Source organism: Rosa chinensis, chromosome 5 (assembly GCF_002994745.2).
Source record: "Rosa chinensis cultivar Old Blush chromosome 5, RchiOBHm-V2, whole genome shotgun sequence".
Taxonomy (NCBI): domain Eukaryota; kingdom Viridiplantae; phylum Streptophyta; class Magnoliopsida; order Rosales; family Rosaceae; genus Rosa; species Rosa chinensis.
This window is the reverse complement of record NC_037092.1, coordinates 81,048,733-81,072,216: the sequence shown is the minus strand read 5'-3', so window position 1 is coordinate 81,072,216 and position 23,484 is coordinate 81,048,733. Positions and strand designations below refer to the sequence as shown.

The window sequence follows — 23,484 nt, the reverse complement described above, 5'->3', positions numbered from 1 at the left end:
GTACAAACTATCAATTCTAGATAGATTGACTTAAACCATTTTTACAATCATTTACATTCCTAAATATAATTAAGATAAAGTTGTATCAACCCTAAGAAAAGAAACAGAAAGGAAAATGAAAGAGACCGAAAGGAAGAACATGATGAGCTTGTTCATGCCAGTAAGAATTGATAGTTTGGGACGCCAAACATACGACTGAAACGAATCGACATTGACGGAGTTGGCCCGTCCTCAGATTTGTGGTATTAAGGTGTAAATTGCCGGCAAATATATAGCTTAATCAAATTTACTTATAAATATTTGATAGAACCAACATGCGCAATTTTATTGCATGAACTGAATGCAATTTTCATTTTCTTATTCAAAATAAGAATCATCATCTCTACGAAAGGAAATTATATAACCTTATGAGGCCCTATGTTCCCAAATGAGTGTCCTACTTGAACAATTAGTGTTTGGCATTCAACCAGAAACTAAAAGAAATCCACAAGCTAGTGGACGAAATTAATCACTGCATACATCTATTTTTGGGTGCTTTGAATCTTTGATGATCCACTATGATAGTGTGTCTTTTTTATATAAACATAATTGATTTCTTCCACAATGAAAGATGAATGAGGTTACTTGCAAGATTGGAATGCTTAAAATTAAGGATTCTAGTTGACATGTCCCACGCCACAGATACCTTTCTTGTCGACTTATACATCCTCCAATCAAAGAATTGCCGTTGCCAATTATCTAAGAGAAAGGAAACGAACAACACCCAAGATTCCAATCCCTCCCAATCAAGGCTTCCAAGACAGATTGCTTTCTCCCTAGTTACAGCAAGAAATTATTGCTTGCTTCATTATTTTAAGTAATGTTCTTTTTCATTGTTTAATAACATTGATTCTAAAATACTTGAAAAAACAAAATTGTTACATTTATCAATGTATCTCTGATACTTCATGTTAACAAGAGTTTAATACTCTGAAGTTTCTATTTTCAGATTTAGGACTAGAAAAACAGTCAAAACTTAAAACATATGTGCACAAAAATAATTTCTTGATGGAACGATGGGGCAACAAAGAGTTTAATATCTGATGGTGTTGATACCATCTATAGAAAAGTCTACACATTATGACATTAATATCTCTGGATTTGCTGTAATTAAGCTATTAGCTTACATGTCATTTTCCTCGTCTCTATTTCTAGTCATGTACACTTCATTCTCACACATGGGAATTCAGCATCATTTAACCTTAAAGCCACCACAAATTAGTCAAATATGTAAGGTGAGCTAACATAATCCTGAAAATGCATCATTGGCAGAAGCTTACATAATAAAACTACCAACAGAATGCTATTCAGAAGTCCAAGAACATCAGCGTAGAATGAATCCATTGGTTTTGCAAATGCTTTTCAACACCAACCTTATTTCTTTCATGCGGAAGGAAGAAGATAAATATTTTGTGCACATTTTTTTTGGCCAATCTTATGTGCATATTCACCGACCAAATTTTACATTTTAGTGTCATGTTTCCATAATTTCTCTTAAAATTTCTTTTCTTGATTGTAAATGTCTATAATTTTAGAATTTCGTCCAATTAAGATTGGTTTTGCTCCTCTTAACAAAAAATTTTGAACACGTAGCTTGTGGGATAACCCTTGCATGATCTCAATCACACAAAAAAAAAATCTCTAAAATCGTTGTGGCTAACACCGTCCCGTGCAATAATAAACATTAGTCTAAAAAAGGCCCAGAATTGTTGCCCCATGCAAGCATATACTAAACTTTTGAAATCCATACAGAATTGGTTATTACATTGGCATAATCAATAAGCTAATTACTCCAAAGTCCAGAGCATAGATACTATACTTTGCTTCAAAGCACCCAAAATTATAAAGAATACTCTTTTACAAAAAATCCATGGCTGAATTAATTTGCAACAAATCAAAATCCAATGCTTAATAAATTATAATAAACTCATCTCCTCGTCTCCTCCTCAATAAGAAGAGGAAGTAGTGTGTAAGCCAACAAACAACTCCCCATACCCAGAGACCCACTCTCTCCCTCTCCTTCTCTCAGCCACAACAAACCACCCTATCAATGGCGTAGACAAACACCCAAATCAAAAGCAACGCTTGCGTGCTTGAAACCATTGGAATGAGGTTTTAAATCCCAAAAAAAAATAAAACATAAAAACCCATATCGAAAACTCTATCTCCTCCTCAAGATTTTAGACACTGATATAGTACTAGAGTGGAACAGAGAGAGAAACAGAGGAAAACAGAGTAGGGTGAAACAGAGAGAGAAGGGTTGTGTGTGTGTGTGGTAATGAAAATTGGGCATTGTGTGAATTGTCAATCTGGGAAAAGCGGGAGAGTTTCTGTTCGAGGGTTTGTTCGACTGTATCCATGAAATCACGTCGGTCCTGGCTTTTTCTGCGCACAGGATGAGTGATTCAGCTTACAGAGTCGAAACGACATCGCGCCTTGCGCAATGGAGGATCGACAACTTGGCTTCCTGCACCTATAGGAAATCTGATCCTTTCAAGATTGGCAAGTGGAATTGGTGAGTCAAAATCTAAACATGTCTTCCTGTTTCAGACCCTGTTTTTGGGAAAGTTACCCTGTTTCTGCTTTTCACTTGCTCTGTTCAAATTGATGATCTTGGAGCTTATCAAGAATAGTGTTAATCTAGGATAACCCAGTAAAGTTTGTATCATTTATCTTAGTGTGTGATTAAATTTCTAACTTTATTGATTGGTAAGTGGAATTGGTGTCTCACAATCCTGCAATGAATCTTTTCTGAAATTTGTCCTGTTCAACTTAATGATTTTTATGTTATGAGGGTGAGATTAAATTTCAAACCTTCTGGAATTTGGGAAATTTGTCATGTTTCTGCTTTTCATCAAGATACTTGCTTTGTTTAAAGTGATGATCTTGAAGCTTCAGAGCCCTGCAAGATTAGTGTTAATCTAGGCAAACCCATAAAATTTTGAATCATTTCTATTCCTCTATTCATATATTTTTGTGTGGATAAATTTCTAACCTTCTGATTATCTGGAAAATTTATTCCGTTTTAGCTTTTCTTCAAGATTTTGTTCCAATTCATGATCTTGAAGCTTGAAAGTCATGTGAGATCGGTACTAATCTAGGATTACCATAAATCCATTAGCATTGACTCATTTAAATTCACTATGGAAATTGAATTTCTAATCCCCTGATTATTATCTGAGAAATGTGTCGTCTTTCTGCTTTATATTTTTTCTGCATGTAAGTGAACTCTAATCTTGTTTTTGTTTTTATTTCGTTTCCTGGGTGAATTGAAGGCACTTATCTGTAGAGAAGAACAAAGTATTGTTTGTGAAATTGTATCCAGAGGTATCAAATTTAACTAGAGAAAACCCTCCCATTGCATCTTTCGTCATTCGAGTGGTCTGTTCTGTGGGTGATCGCAAAGCCTTAACTCATCCAGGTAAACCTTCAAATTTGCGATGCGTCTCTAATTAGGACCATAAAATTTTGATTTAAAGGACTCGTTTATGTTTTCAAGGTTTGCCAAGTTGTTCTTTAGTACAGTTATTTGATTACTTTTGTTACATTCATGCAGAAATTACAGATAAACAGCTCAAAACCAATGAGGATTTTGTTTGGGGAATTGAAGTTCCCTTAACGGGAAAATTCATCATAGATGTTGAATTCCTTGATTTGAAAACTTTCCCTCGAGACGTAAGCATTCTATTCTTGCTATCATGAAGACTAGTAACTAGAAATCTAGCTGTTTACTATCATCTCTTCAATGAAGCTAACGGATTCACATAGTTCTGACAATTTGGTACTATATATATAGGGTGGAGAACCTTCTTCCATCTGGGCTGAAGGATTGACACAAAAACGATCGCATGCAAAAGCTCTCGCATCGCTCAGTCGAATGTTAAAAGAAGGCATCCACACGGACATTATAATAAATGCATCCCATGGAAGCATTGGTGCTCATCGTGCAGTTCTTGCTGCAAGATCACCTGTTTTCCAGAGCATGTTTTCACACGACCTCAAAGAAAAAGAACGCTCCACCATAGACATATGTGACATGTCAATTGATGCTTGTCAAGCTTTTCTAAATTATATGTATGGGAACATCGGGCAAGAAGAATTTCTGACTCACAGACTGGCACTTCTTCGTGCTGCTGATAAGTATGACATCTCCGACCTCAAAGATGCATGCCATGAGAGCTTATTGGAGGATATTGATGCAAAGAATGTGCTTGATAGGCTCCAAAATGCATCTCTATATGAACTGCCGAGATTGAAAACAAGCTGCATGCGGTATCTTGTGAAGTTTGGTAAGATATTTGACATCCGCGATGATTTCAATGCATTCTTGCTATGCGCAGATAGGGAATTGATAGCGGAAATCTTCCATGAAGTTCTTAATGCCTGGAAAGGTTTCTGAAGCCTACAACAACATGATGCTGTATCTTAATACGTCCATGAAAATATGGGTTGTTAGTAAACGAGTGTGCAGGATTTGCTGTCCTGATGATTCTTTAGTCCAGATACTGAATTTGTTTGCATCTCGAAGTACATATATATATTGATTCTCATGACATAGATGTTACCACCCTTGTACTGGAAACAGATATTCTTCAATGCAAAGCAAGAAGTTTGAATGATTTCATCTTTTGCTATTATGTTCGATCAGTTCAATTGTCACAAACTTACTAGTTCATTAAGATTTCCCATTGAATCATGTCAATCGGATAGAAATCGTTCTTTCTTTTTCATTTTTTTCCTTGATTAGTGAGTACATGAGTCCTTGTAAAACAGGAAGCCAAAACAATGATTTCATCAATTCTATAATGGAGTGCAAAACTTGCACTTCAATAACCAATTCTTAAGAGCAAGAGCAGCAAACTAGCTCACCATGGAGAAGTAGGGCCTCTCCTTTCTTCTATGTACTTTTCATATCTGGTGGAGCTGTATTTTAGAAGACTACAAACAAACATGGGCTTTGCATCAGCCCAAATTATTCAGAGATCATTGCAAGATTTTCCTTTCTTTTCGTTTAGAGTTTTTATTATTAATTGTGTCCAAACTTTTTTACACCGGATATAATGATACCCGGTTTTTAAAAGTGATCAAAATAATACCTAAACTTTTAAAAACAAATCAACTTGATATCTCGGCTTATTTTTAATCACTTTTCTATAAAATTGATCACGTGCAGTGCATTTGAGGTGTTTTGTGGGGTTATAATAGTATTTTCACACAAAAAGTATTTTTTAGTAATTCTATAATTTACTTTGTTGGTTATCTTCTTCTTCTTCTTCTATCGTCTACCTCTCTCTGTGTTTTTTTTTTTTTTTTTTTAAATAGCAGAGGCACCAAACTAGTTAGGTGTCTTGTTCATATTATTAATAGGGAAAGAGTACAATTGGGGGGGGGGGGGATGCCTGAACCCCTAGAACCATTACACATATCCTCATAGAGAACGTCCCGAATAATAATAGGCGTCTTTTCTACCCAAAATTCATTAATACTATTCCAACTAGCAAGGTGTGCTAACCTATTGGCCACCCCATTTGCTTCACGAAAGACATGCCGAAGTTGAAAGGACTTAAAAGAACTAGCGTACCTTTTACAATCCTCTATAATCCGGCCTATCTCTGACAACTCCTCCTCCTCCCCATCAAGGGCATTTACAAGCATAGCACAATCTGACTCTACCTCAATCTCATCCCAACCTTGATGTATAGCTACCAGAAAGCCGGCGCGGAGTGACTCCACCTCAGCATGCAACGCAGACTGTACATAAGGGAGAGGTCTAGCCAACGCAGCTACGCAATCTCCATGATCATCCCGGACAATAACTCCTATACCACCATAGCCATTTCCAGCTCTAAAGCTTCCATCAATGTTAACTTTAAGTCGTCCACTTGGTGGACACTTCCATTTGGTAACATGCCTTCTGTTCTTCTTAGCACAACGTGCATGGAGCTTCTTATACTCATCAAGGTACGTACATATCCATTTGGCCACATTCATTGGAATGAAGCATCCACCTTTCCATACAAGGTTATTCCTTTCATTCCATATAGCCCAAAGAGACAATAAGAAAAACTCAAGATGCTCACCATGCAGCAAATCAATCATGTCATAAAACCATTCTACCAAGTCTGGAGCTGGGTGCACTGCTGGGCATAACTTAATAGGACTGCACTGCTAGAATATGTTCACCACACTACAAGTTTTGAACACATGCATGCCATCTTCCCACTCCACAAAACAGAAAGGACACCTCATATCCAATAGTAACCCTTTTTTTGCTAGGGCACCTTTTGTTGGTATTATCCCCTTAACTAACCTCCATGCATGCATGCGTACCTTTGGAGGTACGTTCACTTTCCATAGTTTTTTCCACATAGTTTCGCTGCTTGTATTCATCCCAGAAGAGGACGCTCTCATATCCATTTGCTCCGTTATTCTGGCGACATGATAACCATTTTTCACAGTGTACATTCCCTTCCTGTCAAAATGCCATATCCACCGATCTGCTCCCCCATTCAAACTTAATGGAATTTGAGCAATATAATTAACCTCAGTCTCCGTAAACAACTCATTCAGCAATCAAATCTCCCACACCCCACTTTCTCCATCGATAAGTTCTGCTACTCTGATTTCCTCAGTGCCTTCCATTGGTGGTGTGAAAGGTTTGAAATGATATGGCATAGGAATCCAAGGATCCTTCCATACCAATGTGTCCTCTCCATTCCCAACTTGAACTCTTAAACCCTTGCACAACAGCTCTCTACCTTTAAAGATACTTCTCCACATAAATGAAGACCCCTTCTTCAAACCAGCTTGCATGAAACCTGTATCAGGAAAGTACTTGGCTTTGAGTACCCGTGCAAGTAGAGATTCTGGCTTTCTTACTAATCTCCAACCCTGCTTAGCCAGTAGAGCTTTATTGAATAACTTCATATCTCTGAACCCTAGTCCGCCTTCTGCCTTAGGGATGCACAACTTTTCCCACGACACCCAGTGTATTTTCCTCTCCTCACCTTGATCACCCCACCAAAAACGAGCCATCAGTCTATGCATCTCATCACACAAATGTTTTGGTAACTCAAAACAACTCATTACATATGTCGGGATAGACTGAATCACAGATTTTATGAGCACTTCCTTACCGGAACCGCTCAGGGTTTTATCTCTCCATCCTTGTGTGCGTTTCCTCACTCTCTCAGTTAAAAACTTGAAAGCATCCTCCTTCAAGTAACTCAGCTCAGTGGGTAAGCCAAGATATTTATCATGTTTTTCAACTCTCTGCACTCCCAAAACTTCTGCAAGCCCGTCTTGCAAGCTTCTAGGTACATTAAGACTAAATGATACACAACTTTTTTCAAAGTTTATCCGTTGCCCTGTCAACCTTTCATAAAAAAGGAACATATCGCGCAAGAACACACACTCATTATAACCTGATTTGAATAAGATGAATGAGTCATCTGCGGAAAAAAGGTGGCTAATTGGAGGTGCCCTCTTACACACTTTCACACCTTGTAAATCATTGTTCTGCTCAACCAAAACCAGAAGCGGCGATAGAAACTCAGCGCACAGCAGGAATAGGTAAGGGGAGATGGCGTCCCCCTGCCTGAGGCCCCTTGAAGGTTCTAGGTTCCCAATTACCTCACCATTCACCATGAAAGAGTATGTCACCGTCTTAACGCATCTCATGATCCATGTTATCCATTCCCCACAAAACCCTAATTGCACCAACATAGCTTCAAGGAATGCCCATTCGACTCTATCGTAGGCTTTGCTCATATCCAGCTTCAAGGCACTATAACCCACATGTCCTCTTCTTCTTCGTTTAAGACAATGTGAAATCTCAAAAGCCAGTAGGGAATTATCAGAAATTAATCTCCCAGGTACAAACGCGCTTTGATAAGGAGATATAATGCCATCAAGCAGGGGTTTCAACCTATTTGCCAATACCTTGGAGCCAATCTTGTATATCACATTACATAGGCTGATAGGCCTCAATTGATGCACAAACTCTGGTGTTTTAACTTTCGGAATGAGAGTAACCCACGTACAATTGACCTCCTTCATACGATCGTCTGAGTTCAGAAAACATTTTATAGCCTCAACCACGTCACTCCCAACTACATCCCAAAACTGCTGATAGAAAATTGGTGAAAACCCATCCGGCCCAAGAGCCTTGGATGGGTGCATTTGTTTTAGGGCACGAAAGATTTCTGAAGCCAGAAACTCACCAGAGAGCTGTCTGTTCACCTCATCCGTGATGACCCTCGGAATACAGCTCAAATCATGTTGCTCAACACATGGGCTAGTTGAAGTGAAAACACCCGAACCTTAATTGTTTCTAAGATGGTGGAATTGAAATTGAATGAAATATTTTAATTCTATAGAAGAAGTTTTATTTGCGTTATAGATGGTTGATAGCCTCTTTGACCACAAATCACTTCAATTTCTGAGTTTTATTTTGCATCTGTGCATCTCTTTATTCAGTTTCATATTCTAATTCTGCAAAGTTTATGAATTTGAATTACAATTTTGTGGTGCCATTAGCGCCGCAGCGGAGAAAGAGGCCAGTCGCGGGACTATTGTATTTTCATGCAGTCCCTTTTTTTTTTTTTGAAATAAATGTTCATTGCATTAGATGACTAACCAAAAAGGTAGAGTTTAACATACACTTAAAAGACAGAAAAATGGCGAGGTAACGATCAAACTCCTATCTAAGTAATGTAAACTCATTACAAGTTAATTTGAGCCCGCTCTGTAAAGCGAACCCATAAAAAAGAACAACTCTGTGTCTTTTAGGGCAAAATCATTGACTAGCATCCCCATTAGCCAGACGCGCAATTACGGTACTAACAAATAATCACTTCCTAGCAAACAAATGGGAGCAAATCTTTATCCATAAGCTGCTTGAAGAAGAGCACCAATCATTATTCCAGATAATTATCAAGTCCCGTAGCAGTCTTGATCTGAAAACAATTGGTCCTGGACTATAAACCTGTTCAAATGCCCAAGAATGTCCACCTCTTAGGCCAGGCCTACTCCCATCGTTAAGTGATCAATGAGGGTGGCAAGACACCCTCCCCACTACCCACAACATAGAGCCCAACAACCAAAGTTTAAACCCAAGCCCAAACCCTAGCAAAGAGGACAGCAACCCTAACTGCCAGTGGCCAGGTTGCCTCTGTCGTCGTCCATCCCTCCGATGGCCAACCGCGATCAACGCCAAGCTTGACCATGGTGAACTCAAGCCACAAGCCAAACAGCTTCTCCGAGCACCTGCAAACGAGTCAATCACCTTCATTGGCTCTAACCTAGATTGAAGGAGATCAAACTTGGCCGGATCCCCACTACCAGATCCCACTCATGCCGATACAATCACCAGAACCTGACACCCCTTATCAACCCAAGAACAATGTTGATCCGTCTTAATCCGACAGCATAGCACAGACCGCCAAGATCTACCCCACCTACACACAAGCTGGAACGTTCCGACCCTCTTGTCACCACTGCTCAGACACAAAGATCTGCATTGCGCAACCCATGATGAGGGTTGGTCGATAAAGTGCCGCCGTCATGCTCTGCTCAGAAACCCTAGGGCTCTGCTATTTCATATTCTGTTTTTCCTTTTCATGCAGTCCCATTGCTTAATGACCATTGATCCAACTGCTTTTTTATAAACGAGAAAATGCTGGGGTTATAGATGCAATATTGTCATTTCCAACTAAAAATTGAAGAAAATATCGTATATACCCCTAGTTTTAAAGGAGATATGAGGAAAACATGGATGGAGATATGAAGTTGATCGATTTCTATAAATCTAGGTACCTCTGTTTGAACCCAAAATTAACATTTTTTCCCGACATGGGGGACTCGAAGAAATCCGGGCCAATATCCGTGGCCCAAGCTATATATTTCTGACAAGTTCGGAATATATTATTTAGAGGCTAAATAAAACCTACATGGAGATCAAGCAATCTCGAAGCAAATCTGAATATTCCTTGATTTACTTGTAATTATCAAAATATTTGATAATTAACGGTGGTTTGCTTGATTACCAAAATCGTGCAAGACGGGAAGATAAATATGTAGGCTGCATATATGGCTGAGATTACGCGAGCCATGCAAGCAATCATCTCACTCGCGAAGGCCAAGGAAGATATATATATATATATATATATATATATATATATATATATATATATATAGTTTCCCAAGCAATTAAACATGGCAAATACTTCTCTACCCATATGCAAGACCAATCCTGCAATTAAGGTCTTTGGTTGGTTCAATTAAGGAAGTATCAACGTGGGCCACCAGCCAATCAATGCTTTTCCCATGCAATTGAGAATGGCTGGACGTGGGAGAGATAGCATGCAATCATGCTTGATTGTGGTTAATAAGGAATAGGGAAAAAGATACAAACAGTACCCAACTTATGGCCCACTAGTAACTTCAGTACCCAAGTTTTCAAAACTATCACTTTAGTACCCAGGTTATCTAACCCGACCCAACTTTAGTACCTGGAGCCGTTAACTCAGTAACGGCGTCTGACAAGTGGCATATATTGAAGGGTAATTTTGTCTTTTCATATTTAATTCATCATTTTTATACATTGTTTTTTTTTTTTTACCTCTTCTTCGCTCTCTCTCTCTCTCTCTCTCTCTCTCTATAACCATTATCAAAGACCAAAAAAAAAAAAAAAACTCTTCCAGCAGCCCCGCGCCTCTTCCTCTCCAGCCCAGCCTCCTCCCCCCGCCGCAACCCCTGCCGCGAAGCCCCACAGCCGGTATCATTACAAAGCTGTCCAGATCGGTGGGCTTCCTCTTCCACCCAGACCGGTCGGCTTCCTCTTCCAGATCGACGCTGCCCAGTTCCGGTGTTGTTACCAAACTCCGGCGTCGTTGCAACACACCCAGACCAGCGTCCAATCGGTTCTTCAGCTCGGCTACTCTGCTGCTGTCCAGCGTCCAATCGGTTCTTCAGCTAGACCACCCAAACCCTTCCTCGACTTCTTCTGACTCCCAACTCCCACTCCCACTTCATCTTCCTCGAATTTGAAAAGCAAGAACCTGCAATACCTTGTAAACGCCACAAACCCATTAAGCACAGATATTGTAGGCTCAACATCCCCCTCGTGATTCGCAATCTGCTCCTCCAGAACCTCAATCTCATGTCTGCATCTCTGGCCTCCTCCAGTCAAAATTTGTACCCCGTTTCTGTATTTCCTACCCAGTTGCTGGGTTTTGTTGTACTATGTTTTGAATTAATGCAAATTCTTGGTTTTGCTTGATAACATGTTTCTTTGTTTGTTGGATTTGAATGGGAATGAGATGGAGAGAGAACATCAGTTTTCTGGGTTTCAATGAGAGGAAGAAAGAGAGGCGCAAGGCGCGGAGGGAGATGTACGCGTGGGGGGGGGGGGGGGGGGGGGGGGGGGGGGGCTAGGCGATGCGCAAGGCGAGGCTGGGCAGCGCTCGGCCTGGTGTGCTGGTCTGGCTGGCTGTGGGGCTTCGCGGCAGGGGTTGCGGCGGGGGGAGGAGGCTGGGCTGGAGAGGAAGAGGCGCGGGGCTGCTGGAAGAGTTTTTTTTTTTTTTTTTGGTCTTTGATAATGGTTATAGAGAGAGAGAGAGAGAGAGAGCGAAGAAGAGGTAAAAAAAAAAACAATGTATAAAAATAATGAATTAAATATGAAAAGACAAAATTACCCTTCAATATATGCCACTTGTCAGACGCCGTTATTGAGTTAACGGCTCCAGGTACTAAAGTTGGGTCGGGTTAGATAACCTGGGTACTAAAGTGATAGTTTTGAAAACTTGGGTACTGAAGTTACTAGTGGGTCATAGGTTGGGTACTGTTTGTATCTTTTTCCCTAAGGAATATGTATATATATATATATATATATATATATATATATATACACACACACACACCAATCAATGCTTTTCCCATGCAATTGAGAATGGCTGGAGGTGGGAGAGATAGCATGCAATCATGCTTGATTGTGGTTAATAAGGAATATATATATATATATATATATATATATATATATATATATGATGATTCATGCATGGTTCAATTAAGGGAAGGATCATGGACGTAGAAAAGGTCAAAAGCCATGCATGAATCAAGGTTACGCGGGGCTACACATATATATATATGCATGCAATTAAAGACTGTTGAAGGCCTTGCTCGCGAAGATACCTCGCGAAGATATATATGAACATATATACGTGCATATCCAACATCTCGCGACCAAGAGGAAGATTACGTCCAGGACTCTAAAAGGTAATTAACTTTGCCTAAAAGATTGCTATGACAGAGTCAATCTTTTAGTACTTACGATAATATCAAAACTATTAAGAGTTTTGATTTGATTCAAGGCCAATAACTGTGGCTTAAAATATAGTATTTCATTCCTATTAGGAAGGAGAATCTACGAGTAGCCTATATATAGAGGCTAAAGCAGAACAACAAAAAAGACCTCTCTCGAATCAATCAATCCCAGCGATTACAAAGCCCCGGAGCAAACCTTCAACCTCATTGAAACCCGGTGACTACGCGCTAGTCCTAGTCTCTCCAAGAGCCGATTGTCAGCATCAACAGATCAACCTGGCGACCGTACTTCCAGTCCTAGTCTCTCCGCGAGCCGACTGCCAGTTCTACTGCCACCGATACAACCAGCGAAGCAAGGGTAACGCCCTCGCAACCCAGCGAAGCTAAAGTCACGCTTTAGCAAAACCCGTGCTTTCTCCAAACTTCCCAGTGATTGCTCTGCTCAGCCTTCAGCGTTGAGTATCGATTCGGTGACGCGAAGAGATCACAACCAAAGTCCTTATCCGTAAGGCAAGAAGTCCTTTCTCGGAAGGTTAGAGAAGAACCTTGTGGCGAGGTTGGTGCTCTCCTCGTCCACAACGCTTGAAGAAGAAGTCAGGTCAAGGGACTCCCCCGACGACAGCACCCCACGGTGCTGGTACGCCCGCGCACACGCTCAAAAGAGACAATTTGCACGCCAACTGGTTTTGGAGCCAAACAACCTCTTCGGTCATTTTAAAAAATTGGGTATCATTCTATGCGGTGCAAGAAAGTTTTGACCCTAATGATGATAAAAACCCTTTCATTTGGCCACTTCACTTTCGGTCTTCATTAGAGTAAAGACCAGCAGCTTAAAATAGACTAAAACTTTTGGCGAGTAAAGATGGATGAAAACAAACGCGATAATGTTCTTAGTTCATCAATTGGAGTATGACTAGCTCCCACCCCAAGGAATGGACTCCTTGATTGGTTTGCAGGTTCACAACAATGTGTTATGTTAGATCTTGTTTAGGGCGGAGACATGGAGTTCTTCTAAATCACTTCTTGGCTAAATAAGGCATCAAGTAATTGACGTAGAAAACCATATATACCAAAATTCAAGCGTTATGTTTGATCTTGTTTTGGGGGGGGAGACATAGGGTTCTTATAAATCTCTTCTTGGCTAAATAAGGCATCAAGTAATTGACGTAGAAAACCTTATATACCAAAATTCACGTATTATTGCTGCATTCTAATCATCTAATATTCCAAGTTTCTGTTGTTCATGAGTGCTCAACTTCTGTAAAAGTACTAGATCGATAGCCCATTTTGAATGAAACCGAATTTTATATGAAAAACAGGAAGCTAGAACAAGTCTTTGCTCACTTGCACTATGATAACAAATTCTTCCGAGTATAGCCAGAAACCATGGATGTAAGTTTTATCCAGAAGGAAGAAAAATTAACCACCAATTATACAGCTAGTTTCAAAGCGGTTGCACAGAGTCCAGTTACATAGTGTGCAAAGAGAAATCAAAATATAAAACACCTAAAGCATGAAGCAACGTCCCGGCCTCCTCCTCCTTCTTCTGGAAGTCCCATTGCATTTGATCATGAGTTTATATGCAGTTCTCATAGAACGATATTGCATGAATTAGGAATACTTGAACAGGTTAACCCATCAATTATGATGATACATGAACCAAAGACACTATATATTTGATTGATACCAAACATGAACGTACATAGATAAAAATACTGAACGAAGAGTAGAATTAAATAAGAAAAGTGCACCAGATTCAATTAGATGGACTAGATTCAATACCCTTCGAAGATAAAATTAGTAGATTCACCATATATCTGTCAATCTTTTTAATGAAATTAGGACATATATGCGTAGATGATGATTTGATGAAACGAGTTAACGAGAAAGAGGACAGAGAGTTTATCTTTTCGTGTTTATTTGTTATTATCTTTCAGTTTATTCTTAGTAGTTGATCACTTTGTAGTACCTCTAAACATAATGTGGACACTTAAGTCCTTCAACAATTGCACTCCTAAAAAATGGGTTGGATCGATGCAATGCACATTAATATTTTCGACAATCAATGTGACGGATTTTGGATAGATGCATCTTAAAAACGTGTTTTCCTGAGTTGGTTTACAATTTTGATGATTTTTTTAACTCGAGGCATCCTCTCTTTTGCTCGAGAAAGATTGATTCAATTATCAAAAATTTGGAGCGTGAAGTGCAATTAGATCCATTTTTTAAGGAGGATATACAGACTAATATTATCAATTAGAATAATTTATGCCCTAGTCCGGCATGCTTAAGTCTCAATACTAGTAAAGACTCATAATACAAACCTTTTGGCAAGTCGAATAATTAGAGGATAGCAGATGATTAGCTGTCAGGTTCCTAATACAATACTAGTACTACTCATAATACAATCCTAATTAGTTCCTAAATCCTATGTGATCTCTGTTGTTATTACCAAAATATTAGCCAAATAACATAACTGAAAAATTCTCTAAAACACAATGAATGCAAATTAGCTAGTCAAAACTAAATTGGTAGATTGGTTAAGGATAGGCATAACATGATTATTGGATGAAAAGATGGGATTTCTTTCTCAAAATCGTAGTGATTTTAGCATTTAAGTACAAATCTAGTCTCTATCCATTAGGTTTGGATGTAAGTATTTTCCTTAGGTATAAAAAAGATGTTACAATGAACTGTAAATGATTTGTTGCTTAAATTACTCAAACCTGATTAAATGGATTTACTATCAGAATGGGAATATACTTACTCCCCTACACGTTACTGATTTGGGTTCCAAAATCAGGGTTTAAAAACAGGGGAAAGCAGAGTCCTCTGTCACAACTCTAACATTCCAAGAAAATCAATGGAGCATTGTTCACGTCTCCCTCTTTTTCTTCTATCTCTTCTTCTCCTCTCTCTGTTTCAGACGCCGGCCAATGCAGCCAAACAGGCATGCCTTAACAGAATTATGAATTTGAGATTGAAACTGCAATGTTTATGAGTTTTACTAATGCCCTTTTTATCATTCTCTGTTTCAGTCTTACATTGTGTACTTGGGAACACATTCCCATGGCTTGAACCCTACGTCTGTCGAACTCGAAGCGGCAACGAATTCTCAGTACAATCTGCTTGGAACTGTTTTGGGAAGGTATGGATTTTCATTTAACTTCTTTACAAGGCTATGTAGTTTTTGTCATGTCTAATTCTGTGTTTCGATTTCTTCGAGTAGCAATGAGAGGGCCCAAGAAGCATTGTTTTACTCATATACTAGAGAGATCAATGGATTTGCTGCAGTTTTAGAAGAAGAAGAGGCTTCACAGATTGCAAGTAGGAATTTAATCTCTTTGTATTTTCATGAATATAAGTTTTATTTTTTTTATTTTTTATTTTTACAGTTTGTTCTGTTTCCTCTGTTCTGGTTCTCTGACTAGGTTTTCTCTGCTTTTCAAATTTCAGAGGATCCAAGTGTTGTGTCTGTTTTTCCAAACAGAAAATTAAAACTACATACAACTCATTCATGGGAGTTCATGGGACTAGAAGACCAAAATGGAGTACCTCGTCACGGATCGATTTGGAAGAAAGCTAAGTTTGGTGAAAATACAATCATTGGAAACCTTGACACTGGTAAGTTCAGTCAGTTAATTGCTTCATTCTTGATCTTAAAATTTGCGCACACAAAAAAAAAGTTAAAAGAAATTTTATCATTTACATGCTATTCGTTTATTTGATAACTGTATTCTTAAATTCTGCATGTTGTTTTGAAATTTGATTTGATGTGTGCAAACATTTTTTTTCACACACTATCTTCTGATTAATTCAAATAATTTGAAAATTCTGCTCCGTTTTCAGTGGTTAGTTATGATTGCTTTGACTTGACAAGACTAGATAAGCGTTTTTTTATCAGATATATGATAATGAACCGAACACGGCCTTTAGGGAACTGCTTGTAATTTCTGATTCATGATTATGTCTTTTCTCACTCTCTAATTGCCTATACTAATTTGTCTGACACACTGTTTTCTCTGTAATATTTTTTCTTGTAGGTGTCTGGCCGGAATCACCGAGCTTTAGCGATGAAGGGTTTGGACCAATCCCATCCAAGTGGCGTGGAACTTGTCAACTTGACACCAAAGACAAAGTTCGTTGCAACAGGTCAGTTTCCATGTCTTGATGTTTTCATCCAAACCCTAATTAATGTGAAAAGAATGTTAATGTTTCAAGTTTCTTCATTTGGTTAATATCATTGGCATATATCACTTTATTCAGGAAGCTGATCGGAGCAAGGTACTTTAACAAAGGCTTCTTGGAGTCTGCCAGGCTCAATAATGCCACCATTCCACCAGAAATTCTGGTGTCACCGCGTGACCAGGAAGGCCATGGCTCACACACCCTTTCAACAGCTGGTGGCAGTTATGTGCCGGGGGCTAATGTTTTTGGTCATGGCAATGGCACTGCTAAAGGTGGATCCCCAAAAGCTCGCGTGGCTGCTTACAAAGTATGTTGGCCAAGCTTTGGCAATACAGATGGAGGGTGTACTAATGCAGACATCATGGCCGCCTTTGATGCTGCAATCAGTGACGGTGTTGATGTTCTTTCGCTGTCCGTTGGTGGTGATTCTGTTGAGTTTTTTGAGGATGGGATCGCAATAGGTTCATTCCATGCGGCTAAGCATGGAATCGTTGTTGTTTGCTCAGCTGGCAATTCAGGGCCTTCCCAAGGGTCAGTGACTAATGTGGCACCCTGGATATTAACAGTTGGAGCTAGCACGATTGATCGCGAGTTCACTAGTTATTTATCCTTTGGAAAGGGGAAGCATCTAAAGGTATTCCTATTTGACCCCTTGTTTATGTTTCCCATTACGAGTAATGCTAGAGAGACCACATTAATAAATCGACACCCTAGTGTGACACTTCTACTTTTCATGATAGGGAAAAAGTCTTTCTTCCAGAAGTTTGCCATATAAGAAGTTTTATCCTGTGATAAGTGGAGCCAATGCTAATGCAGCTACTTCGCTTCCTGAAGATTCGTGAGTACTACCATTTTGCTAATGATTTAGTTCTGCGTAATCTACAGTATTGTAAATCTCTTCTTGAATTTCTGCAGCTTGCTATGTTTGAATGGAACCCTTGATCCAAAGAAGGTGAAGGGGAAGATCTTGGTCTGCCTCCGCGGGCAGAATGGGAGAACTGAAAAAGCCGTTGTAGCTGCTCTTGCCGGCGCTGTTGGAATGGTTTTGGTTAACGATGAGCAAAGTGGAGATGATCTTATGGCTGATCCTTATCAGCTCCCCGCTACACATCTGACTTACACTGATGGAAAACGTGTCTTTGAGTACCTGAATTCTACCAAGTAAATTTTTAGACCTTTCACTTTGCTTTTGTACAATTGTACCTGTAGATTTCTTAGCTTATGTGATTTGAATACATCAGGAACCCTTTTGGTCACGTTACTCCTGTCAAGACGGTAGAAGGAACAAAGCCGGCTCCATTTATGGCTTCATTCTCATCTCGTGGACCGAGTAGCATTGAGCCATCAATCCTTAAGGTACTCTTCGAAATTTTTTTTAAAATTTATTTCTTAGTAGGTAATTAACCAACTCATTCTGGTTTGCATATATATCAGCCTGATATCACAGCACCAGGAGTGGATATAATTGCTGCTTATACTGGAGCACCTCTCCTAACTGATTCGGACATTGGTAAGCGTCGTCCACTTTACATTACAGAATCAGGAACATCTATGTCATGCCCTCATGTATCTGGAATAGTCGGTCTTCTGAAAACACTTTACCCGTCATGGAGCCCCGCTGCTATTAAGTCTGCAATCTTGACCACAGGTACAAGAAACCTAATCATCTCATATTGTATGACCTGATTCGTCACACTTGTACCAATAATTTTTCATTGTTGTCCTTCTTTTGCAGCGAGAAGACGCGACAACAAACGGGAGTCAATTCTTGATTCAACCAAGGTCTCAGCTACACCACTTGACTATGGTGCAGGCCATGTTGATCCAAATCGCGCAGCAAACCCGGGACTTGTCTATGACGTGACTACCGATGATTACTTGAATTTCTTATGTGCTCGTGGATACAATGCATCACTTCTCAAAATATTTTCCGACAAGCCACACAAATGTTCCAACACCTCTAGCATTATTGCTGATTTAAACTATCCTACAATTGCTGTTCCTGATCTCCAAGACAAACCAATTACCATTTCTAGAAAAGTGAAGAATGTCGGTACTCCAGGCACATATGTAGCATATGTTCGTGCACCAGCCAGAGTTTCTGTTTCGGTTCAGCCTAGCAGGTTGAAATTCAAGTCCATTGGTGAAGAGAAGGAATTCAAGGTTACGCTGAAGGCAGATGGTAAGGTTCAAAATCCAGACTATGTGTTTGGAGAGTTGAAATGGTCGGATGGCAAGCACACTGTGAGGAGTCCTATTGCTGTGATGCGTCACTAGAAATGACAAACTTCGTCGATCAATTATTTACTATTATTATTGTTGGCTAGATAGCCATTAAAAATTGCAGGTAGAGATTAGTCATTTATTTTGTATATGTCTGTTTTTGTCCTATTCAACATAAATAAAAACTAAATAAAAATTTGATAGTTTTTCATGATTGGTTACTTGCAATTTATTATGGAGTTACATTTATTTTTATTTCTAAATCACTACTTGCCTCCCCAAAAAAACAAAATTTGAGAATTGTTATCTAGTGCTGATAATTGCATCTTCTCCTTTATTTAAAGTAAGAGTACTGATTCTAATGGCTAGTATATGGCTATCTGAGAATAGGACTTGATAACAAGAAAGTAAAGCATAAAAGTGCTCTACCATTTTCTTGTATGGGAATCTACTTTTTTTTTTTTCCCTAGTTATTAGTGCCATACATTTTGTAAGGTTATAATTCAACATTCTGTCATACAAAGAAATGACATTTAACCAGCTTTGTGGTCAACCTTCTAGTTTTTAGCACAGAAGCTATTCAAAGCTTCACAGCAATGGTGCTTTCATCTCTACCTCCATTACTATTATTATCAGCTCTTTTGTTCTCTCTGTTGCAGACACCTACCCTTTCCATTAAAAAGGTAAAGCTTGCTTCTGTTTTGATTCATTTAGTTGAATGTGGTTCATGACCATCTATGGATTTTCAGTTCTTATAGTTTCTGTTTCTACATGGTACTTCAGCCATATATAGTGTACTTAGGAGCACATTCTCATGGTCCAAGCCCATCATCTGTTGATCTCGATTTTGTCAGAAATTTTCACTACAATTTTCTGGGGTCATTCTTGAGAAGGTAATGTAGGCAAAGTTAAACTGTTGTGATTTTTATTCAACCTTATGTTAATTCGTTTTGAATTTCATTGACAGCAATAAAAGTGCCAAAGATGTGATGTTCTACTCCTATACTAGACACATTAATGGTTTTGCTGCAATTCTTGAAGAGGAAGAAGCTGCTCAGATTGCTAGTAAGTAGTACTGAACAATATACACATACATATATTTCTCTTTTCTCCTTAATCTTATTAAGTTTTTGAAAAATTTTGAGGATGCAGAGGATCCAAATGTGATATCAGTCTTCCTAAACAAGGGAAGAAAGCTACAAACTACCCGGTCATGGAATTTTCTTGGATTAGAGAGAAATGGACTTATTCCTTCAGACTCCATTTGGAAGAAAGCAAGGTTTGGCGAAGATACAATAATTGCAAACATAGATACTGGTGAGTTCTCTATGTTTCCTTTTGAGTTTAATAGCACCAATTACTTGGAATTCCTTTTCGAGGGATTTGATTTACTTGAATGAAACCCCGAAGTTGATAGCTTATGTTGTTTTTGTGACTTGACCAAGTATTGTGATGGAAGCATAATAATGCGTAAGTAGCAGTTCGAGTGAAAAGTTGAAATAAATATAATATATAACATTCGTCGACGCTCTTATTTGTGGTATCATGATATCACCAATGCCAAGTCTCAACCTAAACTGAATTAGTTTTTGCAACCGATCCAAAAAATAAAAATAAAAATAAAAATAAAAATAAAATAAAATAAATTTCACGTGTTAAGTTATTGGTTTTATCAATTTAAATTAGTGATCTCGATACTAATTAGAATATGTCTATAAATACAAATTAACAATCTAACAACATAACATATAAATTTTCTCAATAGAAAGCATTACACATTCAGCTTATAGACCGCATTATATTAAATATATTTAACTAATATTATGGCCTCAGTATCCGTGTTTGACACTTTAAAGGTGTGTTAGGTGTTTGGCCAGAATCCAAAAGCTTTAGTGATGAAGGGCTGGGACCTGTCCCTTCCAAGTGGCGTGGAACTTGTCAACATGACACAAAGCAAGTTCATTGCAACAGGTCCACTCTTTTCCATCCACTAAATCCCACTTTTCATTTTAGAAAAAAGCAATTCATGTAGGATTTAATTTTTGAATGCAGAAAGCTGATTGGAACTAGGTTCTTTAATAATGGTCTTGCCATGTATGCCGGCCCTCTCAACTCGTCGTATTCCACTGTTCGCGACTACGATGGTCATGGATCACATACCCTATCCACGGCTGCGGGTGGCTTTGTTCCTGGAGTCAGTGTTTTTGGCAATGGCAATGGAACCACCAAGGGTGGCTCTCCTCAAGCCCGTGTTGCTGCATATAAGGTATGCTGGCCACCATTTGAAGGTGTTGGGTGCTTCGAGGCAGACATCTTAGCTGCCTTTGATGCTGCAATGAGTGACGGTGTCGATGTAATCTCTGTGTCTCTTGGTGGAGGAACAGAGGAGTTTTTCAACAATGCAATTTCAATAGGATCCTTCCATGCAGTTAAAAATGGCATTGTTGTGGTTAGTGCAGCTGGAAACTCTGGACCAAATCCAGGGACAGTATTAAATTTGTCGCCATGGTTAGTAACAGTTGGTGCTAGCACCATTGATCTAGAGTTCACAAGCTATGTTGTCCTCGGAAACAAAAAGCAATTGAAGGTAACACATTGCATATTTATCTGTACAATTTTCTTTACTAGACATGATGAGTTGCACCAACTTGTTTGCGTTTCCACTATGTCAGGGAGCAAGCCTTTCAGCTAAAGGCTTACCATTTGAAGTGTTTTACCCGTTGATCAGTGCTGCAGATGCGAGAGATGCTGATGCATCCACTGGAAAAGCGTAAGCTCAATGCTACAGTTTAGTAATTTTACAAAGTTATATGATATTGAGTTATTGACAATGTCTAATTTACTTTATCTTAACTCACAGTGAAATTTGCAATGTTGGAGCTCTCGATCCTAGGAAAGTAAAAGGAAAGATTTTAGTGTGCGTTCGAGAATACAACGATAATGAAAGAACCGAGAAGAGCATGCAGGCTGATATTGCAGGTGCTGTAGGAATGATCTTGGTTAATGATAAGCAAAGTGGAAACGATGTTGTAGCCGATCCTCATGTGCTCCTTGTTTCACATCTCAATTACACCGACGGCAAACATGTCTTTGATTACATTAAATCTACCAAGTCTTTAATCTCTCACCCAATGATCTCTGTTTGAACTTTGATTATGTTAAATTTGATGTCTTAGTAACTCACATATAGTATAACTCTATTTTTACAACAGAACTCCTGTGGCTTACCTTACTCCAGTAAAGACTGAATTGGGAACAAAGCCAGCTCCGCTTGTAGCTCCATTTTCATCAAGGGGGCCTAATCTTCTGGAGCAGGCAATCTTTAAGGTCAATCATATTATATTCTCGGTTCTGATTCAGAACAAATGGATTTCTTGCTCTAATATTTATCATACAGAATATAGTACATGAAAAGTTTCATTTCATATTTCAGCCTGATATCATTGCACCAGGGGTGAGTATAATTGCTGCTTATACTGAAGCAACAGGGCCAACTTATCAATTATCTGATACTCGCCGGGTTTCTTTTAATGTTCAAACCGGCACTTCAATGGCATGCCCTCATGTATCCGGAATTGCAGGGCTTCTGAGGAAACTCCATCCAGATTGGAGCCCAGCAGCTATTAAATCTGCAATCATGACAACTGGTGCGTAAAATTTTCACTTAGTCATTTTCGTTTAACCATTTTTTTCTTAGAGCAAGCACTTACATATCTTTTCGTAGCAATGTAGCATTACACAAAGTTTTCTTATATATGCAGCTACAACACAAGATGACAGCAATGAACCGATGCTTGACTCGTCTTATTTGAAGGCAACACCATTTGCTTATGGTGCAGGACACATTCAACCAAACAACGCAATGGACCCGGGGTTAATTTATAACCTAACAACACTTGATTACTTGAATTTCTTATGTGCTCGAGGATACAATGAAACAATGATCAAATCATTCTCCAATCCACCTTTCAAATGTCCCAAGTCTTTCAGTCTAGGAGACTTCAACTACCCAGCAATTGCAATTCCTAATATCGGTGCAGAGTTAGTGACCGTTACTAGAAGAAAAGTTACAAATGTCGGATCACCTGGCACGTACAAAGTGTGCCTCAAGGCACCACCAGAAGTAATGGTTTTGGTTAAACCTAGAAGCTTGAAATTTGAGAGTATTGGTGAAGTGAAAAAGTTCAAAGTTATATTCAAAGCTAAGGTTAAGGGTAAGCCTCGAGGGTATGCATTTGGAGAGTTGATGTGGTCAGATGGCAATCACCATGTAAAGATTCCTCTTGCAGTGAAGCACTACTAGAAACAAATTTTGGCTGTGTTTGAATGCAACCCTGCATTTACTGTCAGTTCATTATTATTGGTGTGTGCCTTAGGAGGGATGAAAATATCAAGGAGGAAAAAAAAAAATTTCCTGTTTTATGATTCCTGTATCACAAGAATGACACAATTTCTACACTCATTTGATGATGACACCCATTCAATCAGATGCAGCTAGCATCAGTGTTGAGATCTACGTTCACAGGTACTATTCAATGGGGATCGTTGGATAATTGTCATGTGGTACAATTGTTCCAAACAGCTCTTTCTCCTCGGTGTCATGCTTGTTAGATTGGGTTTCCAGCAGGTCATTTGATATGGAAACTCGAAAGACAGCTACACGTACATAATGTACGTTCAAAATCATATTATGATCTCCACCTGTGGTAC

At 38.9% G+C, this 23,484-nt stretch overlaps 3 protein-coding genes across 7 annotated transcripts; all 3 read left to right on the top strand.

Annotated features, from left to right (window-relative positions):
* The first annotated feature begins 1,984 nt into the window (after positions 1-1,984).
* LOC112166617 (BTB/POZ domain-containing protein At1g55760) lies at positions 1,985-4,658 on the top strand. 2 transcript variants are annotated; one of them, XR_005800617.1, is made up of 5 exons: positions 1,985-2,554; positions 3,315-3,460; positions 3,596-3,714; positions 3,836-4,504; positions 4,542-4,658. XR_005800617.1 is itself a non-coding variant. In XM_024303494.2 (4 exons), exons 1-4 carry the CDS (start codon positions 2,436-2,438, stop codon positions 4,436-4,438), a joined length of 987 nt encoding a protein of 328 aa, XP_024159262.1. In that variant the 5' UTR covers positions 1,985-2,435; the 3' UTR covers positions 4,439-4,658. The 2 variants fall into 2 exon arrangements, 1 of the variants encoding a protein (XP_024159262.1); XM_024303494.2 differs by having other exon boundaries at positions 3,836-4,658.
* A 10,505-nt stretch (positions 4,659-15,163) lies between these two features.
* On the top strand, positions 15,164-18,977 carry LOC112164210 (subtilisin-like protease SBT5.3). The gene is made up of 11 exons (XM_024300439.2): positions 15,164-15,313; positions 15,402-15,511; positions 15,593-15,690; positions 15,820-15,987; positions 16,407-16,515; positions 16,630-17,185; positions 17,292-17,389; positions 17,467-17,712; positions 17,793-17,907; positions 17,986-18,199; positions 18,287-18,977. Exons 1-11 carry the CDS (start codon positions 15,227-15,229, stop codon positions 18,826-18,828), a joined length of 2,343 nt encoding a protein of 780 aa, XP_024156207.1. The 5' UTR covers positions 15,164-15,226; the 3' UTR covers positions 18,829-18,977.
* Positions 18,978-19,299: 322 nt separating this feature from the next.
* On the top strand, positions 19,300-23,093 carry LOC112201742 (subtilisin-like protease SBT5.4). 4 transcript variants are annotated; one of them, XM_024342653.2, is made up of 11 exons: positions 19,300-19,457; positions 19,558-19,667; positions 19,742-19,839; positions 19,927-20,091; positions 20,640-20,745; positions 20,827-21,361; positions 21,447-21,544; positions 21,635-21,886; positions 21,987-22,101; positions 22,208-22,421; positions 22,536-23,093. In XM_024342653.2, exons 1-11 carry the CDS (start codon positions 19,371-19,373, stop codon positions 23,075-23,077), a joined length of 2,322 nt encoding a protein of 773 aa, XP_024198421.1. In that variant the 5' UTR covers positions 19,300-19,370; the 3' UTR covers positions 23,078-23,093. The 4 variants fall into 4 exon arrangements, with proteins under 4 accessions (XP_024198421.1, XP_024198422.1, XP_024198424.1 ...); XM_024342654.2 differs by lacking the exon at positions 19,558-19,667 and having other exon boundaries at positions 19,318-19,457; XM_024342656.2 differs by lacking the exon at positions 19,558-19,667 and having other exon boundaries at positions 19,318-19,457; positions 19,920-20,091.
* The last annotated feature ends 391 nt before the right edge of the window (positions 23,094-23,484 follow it).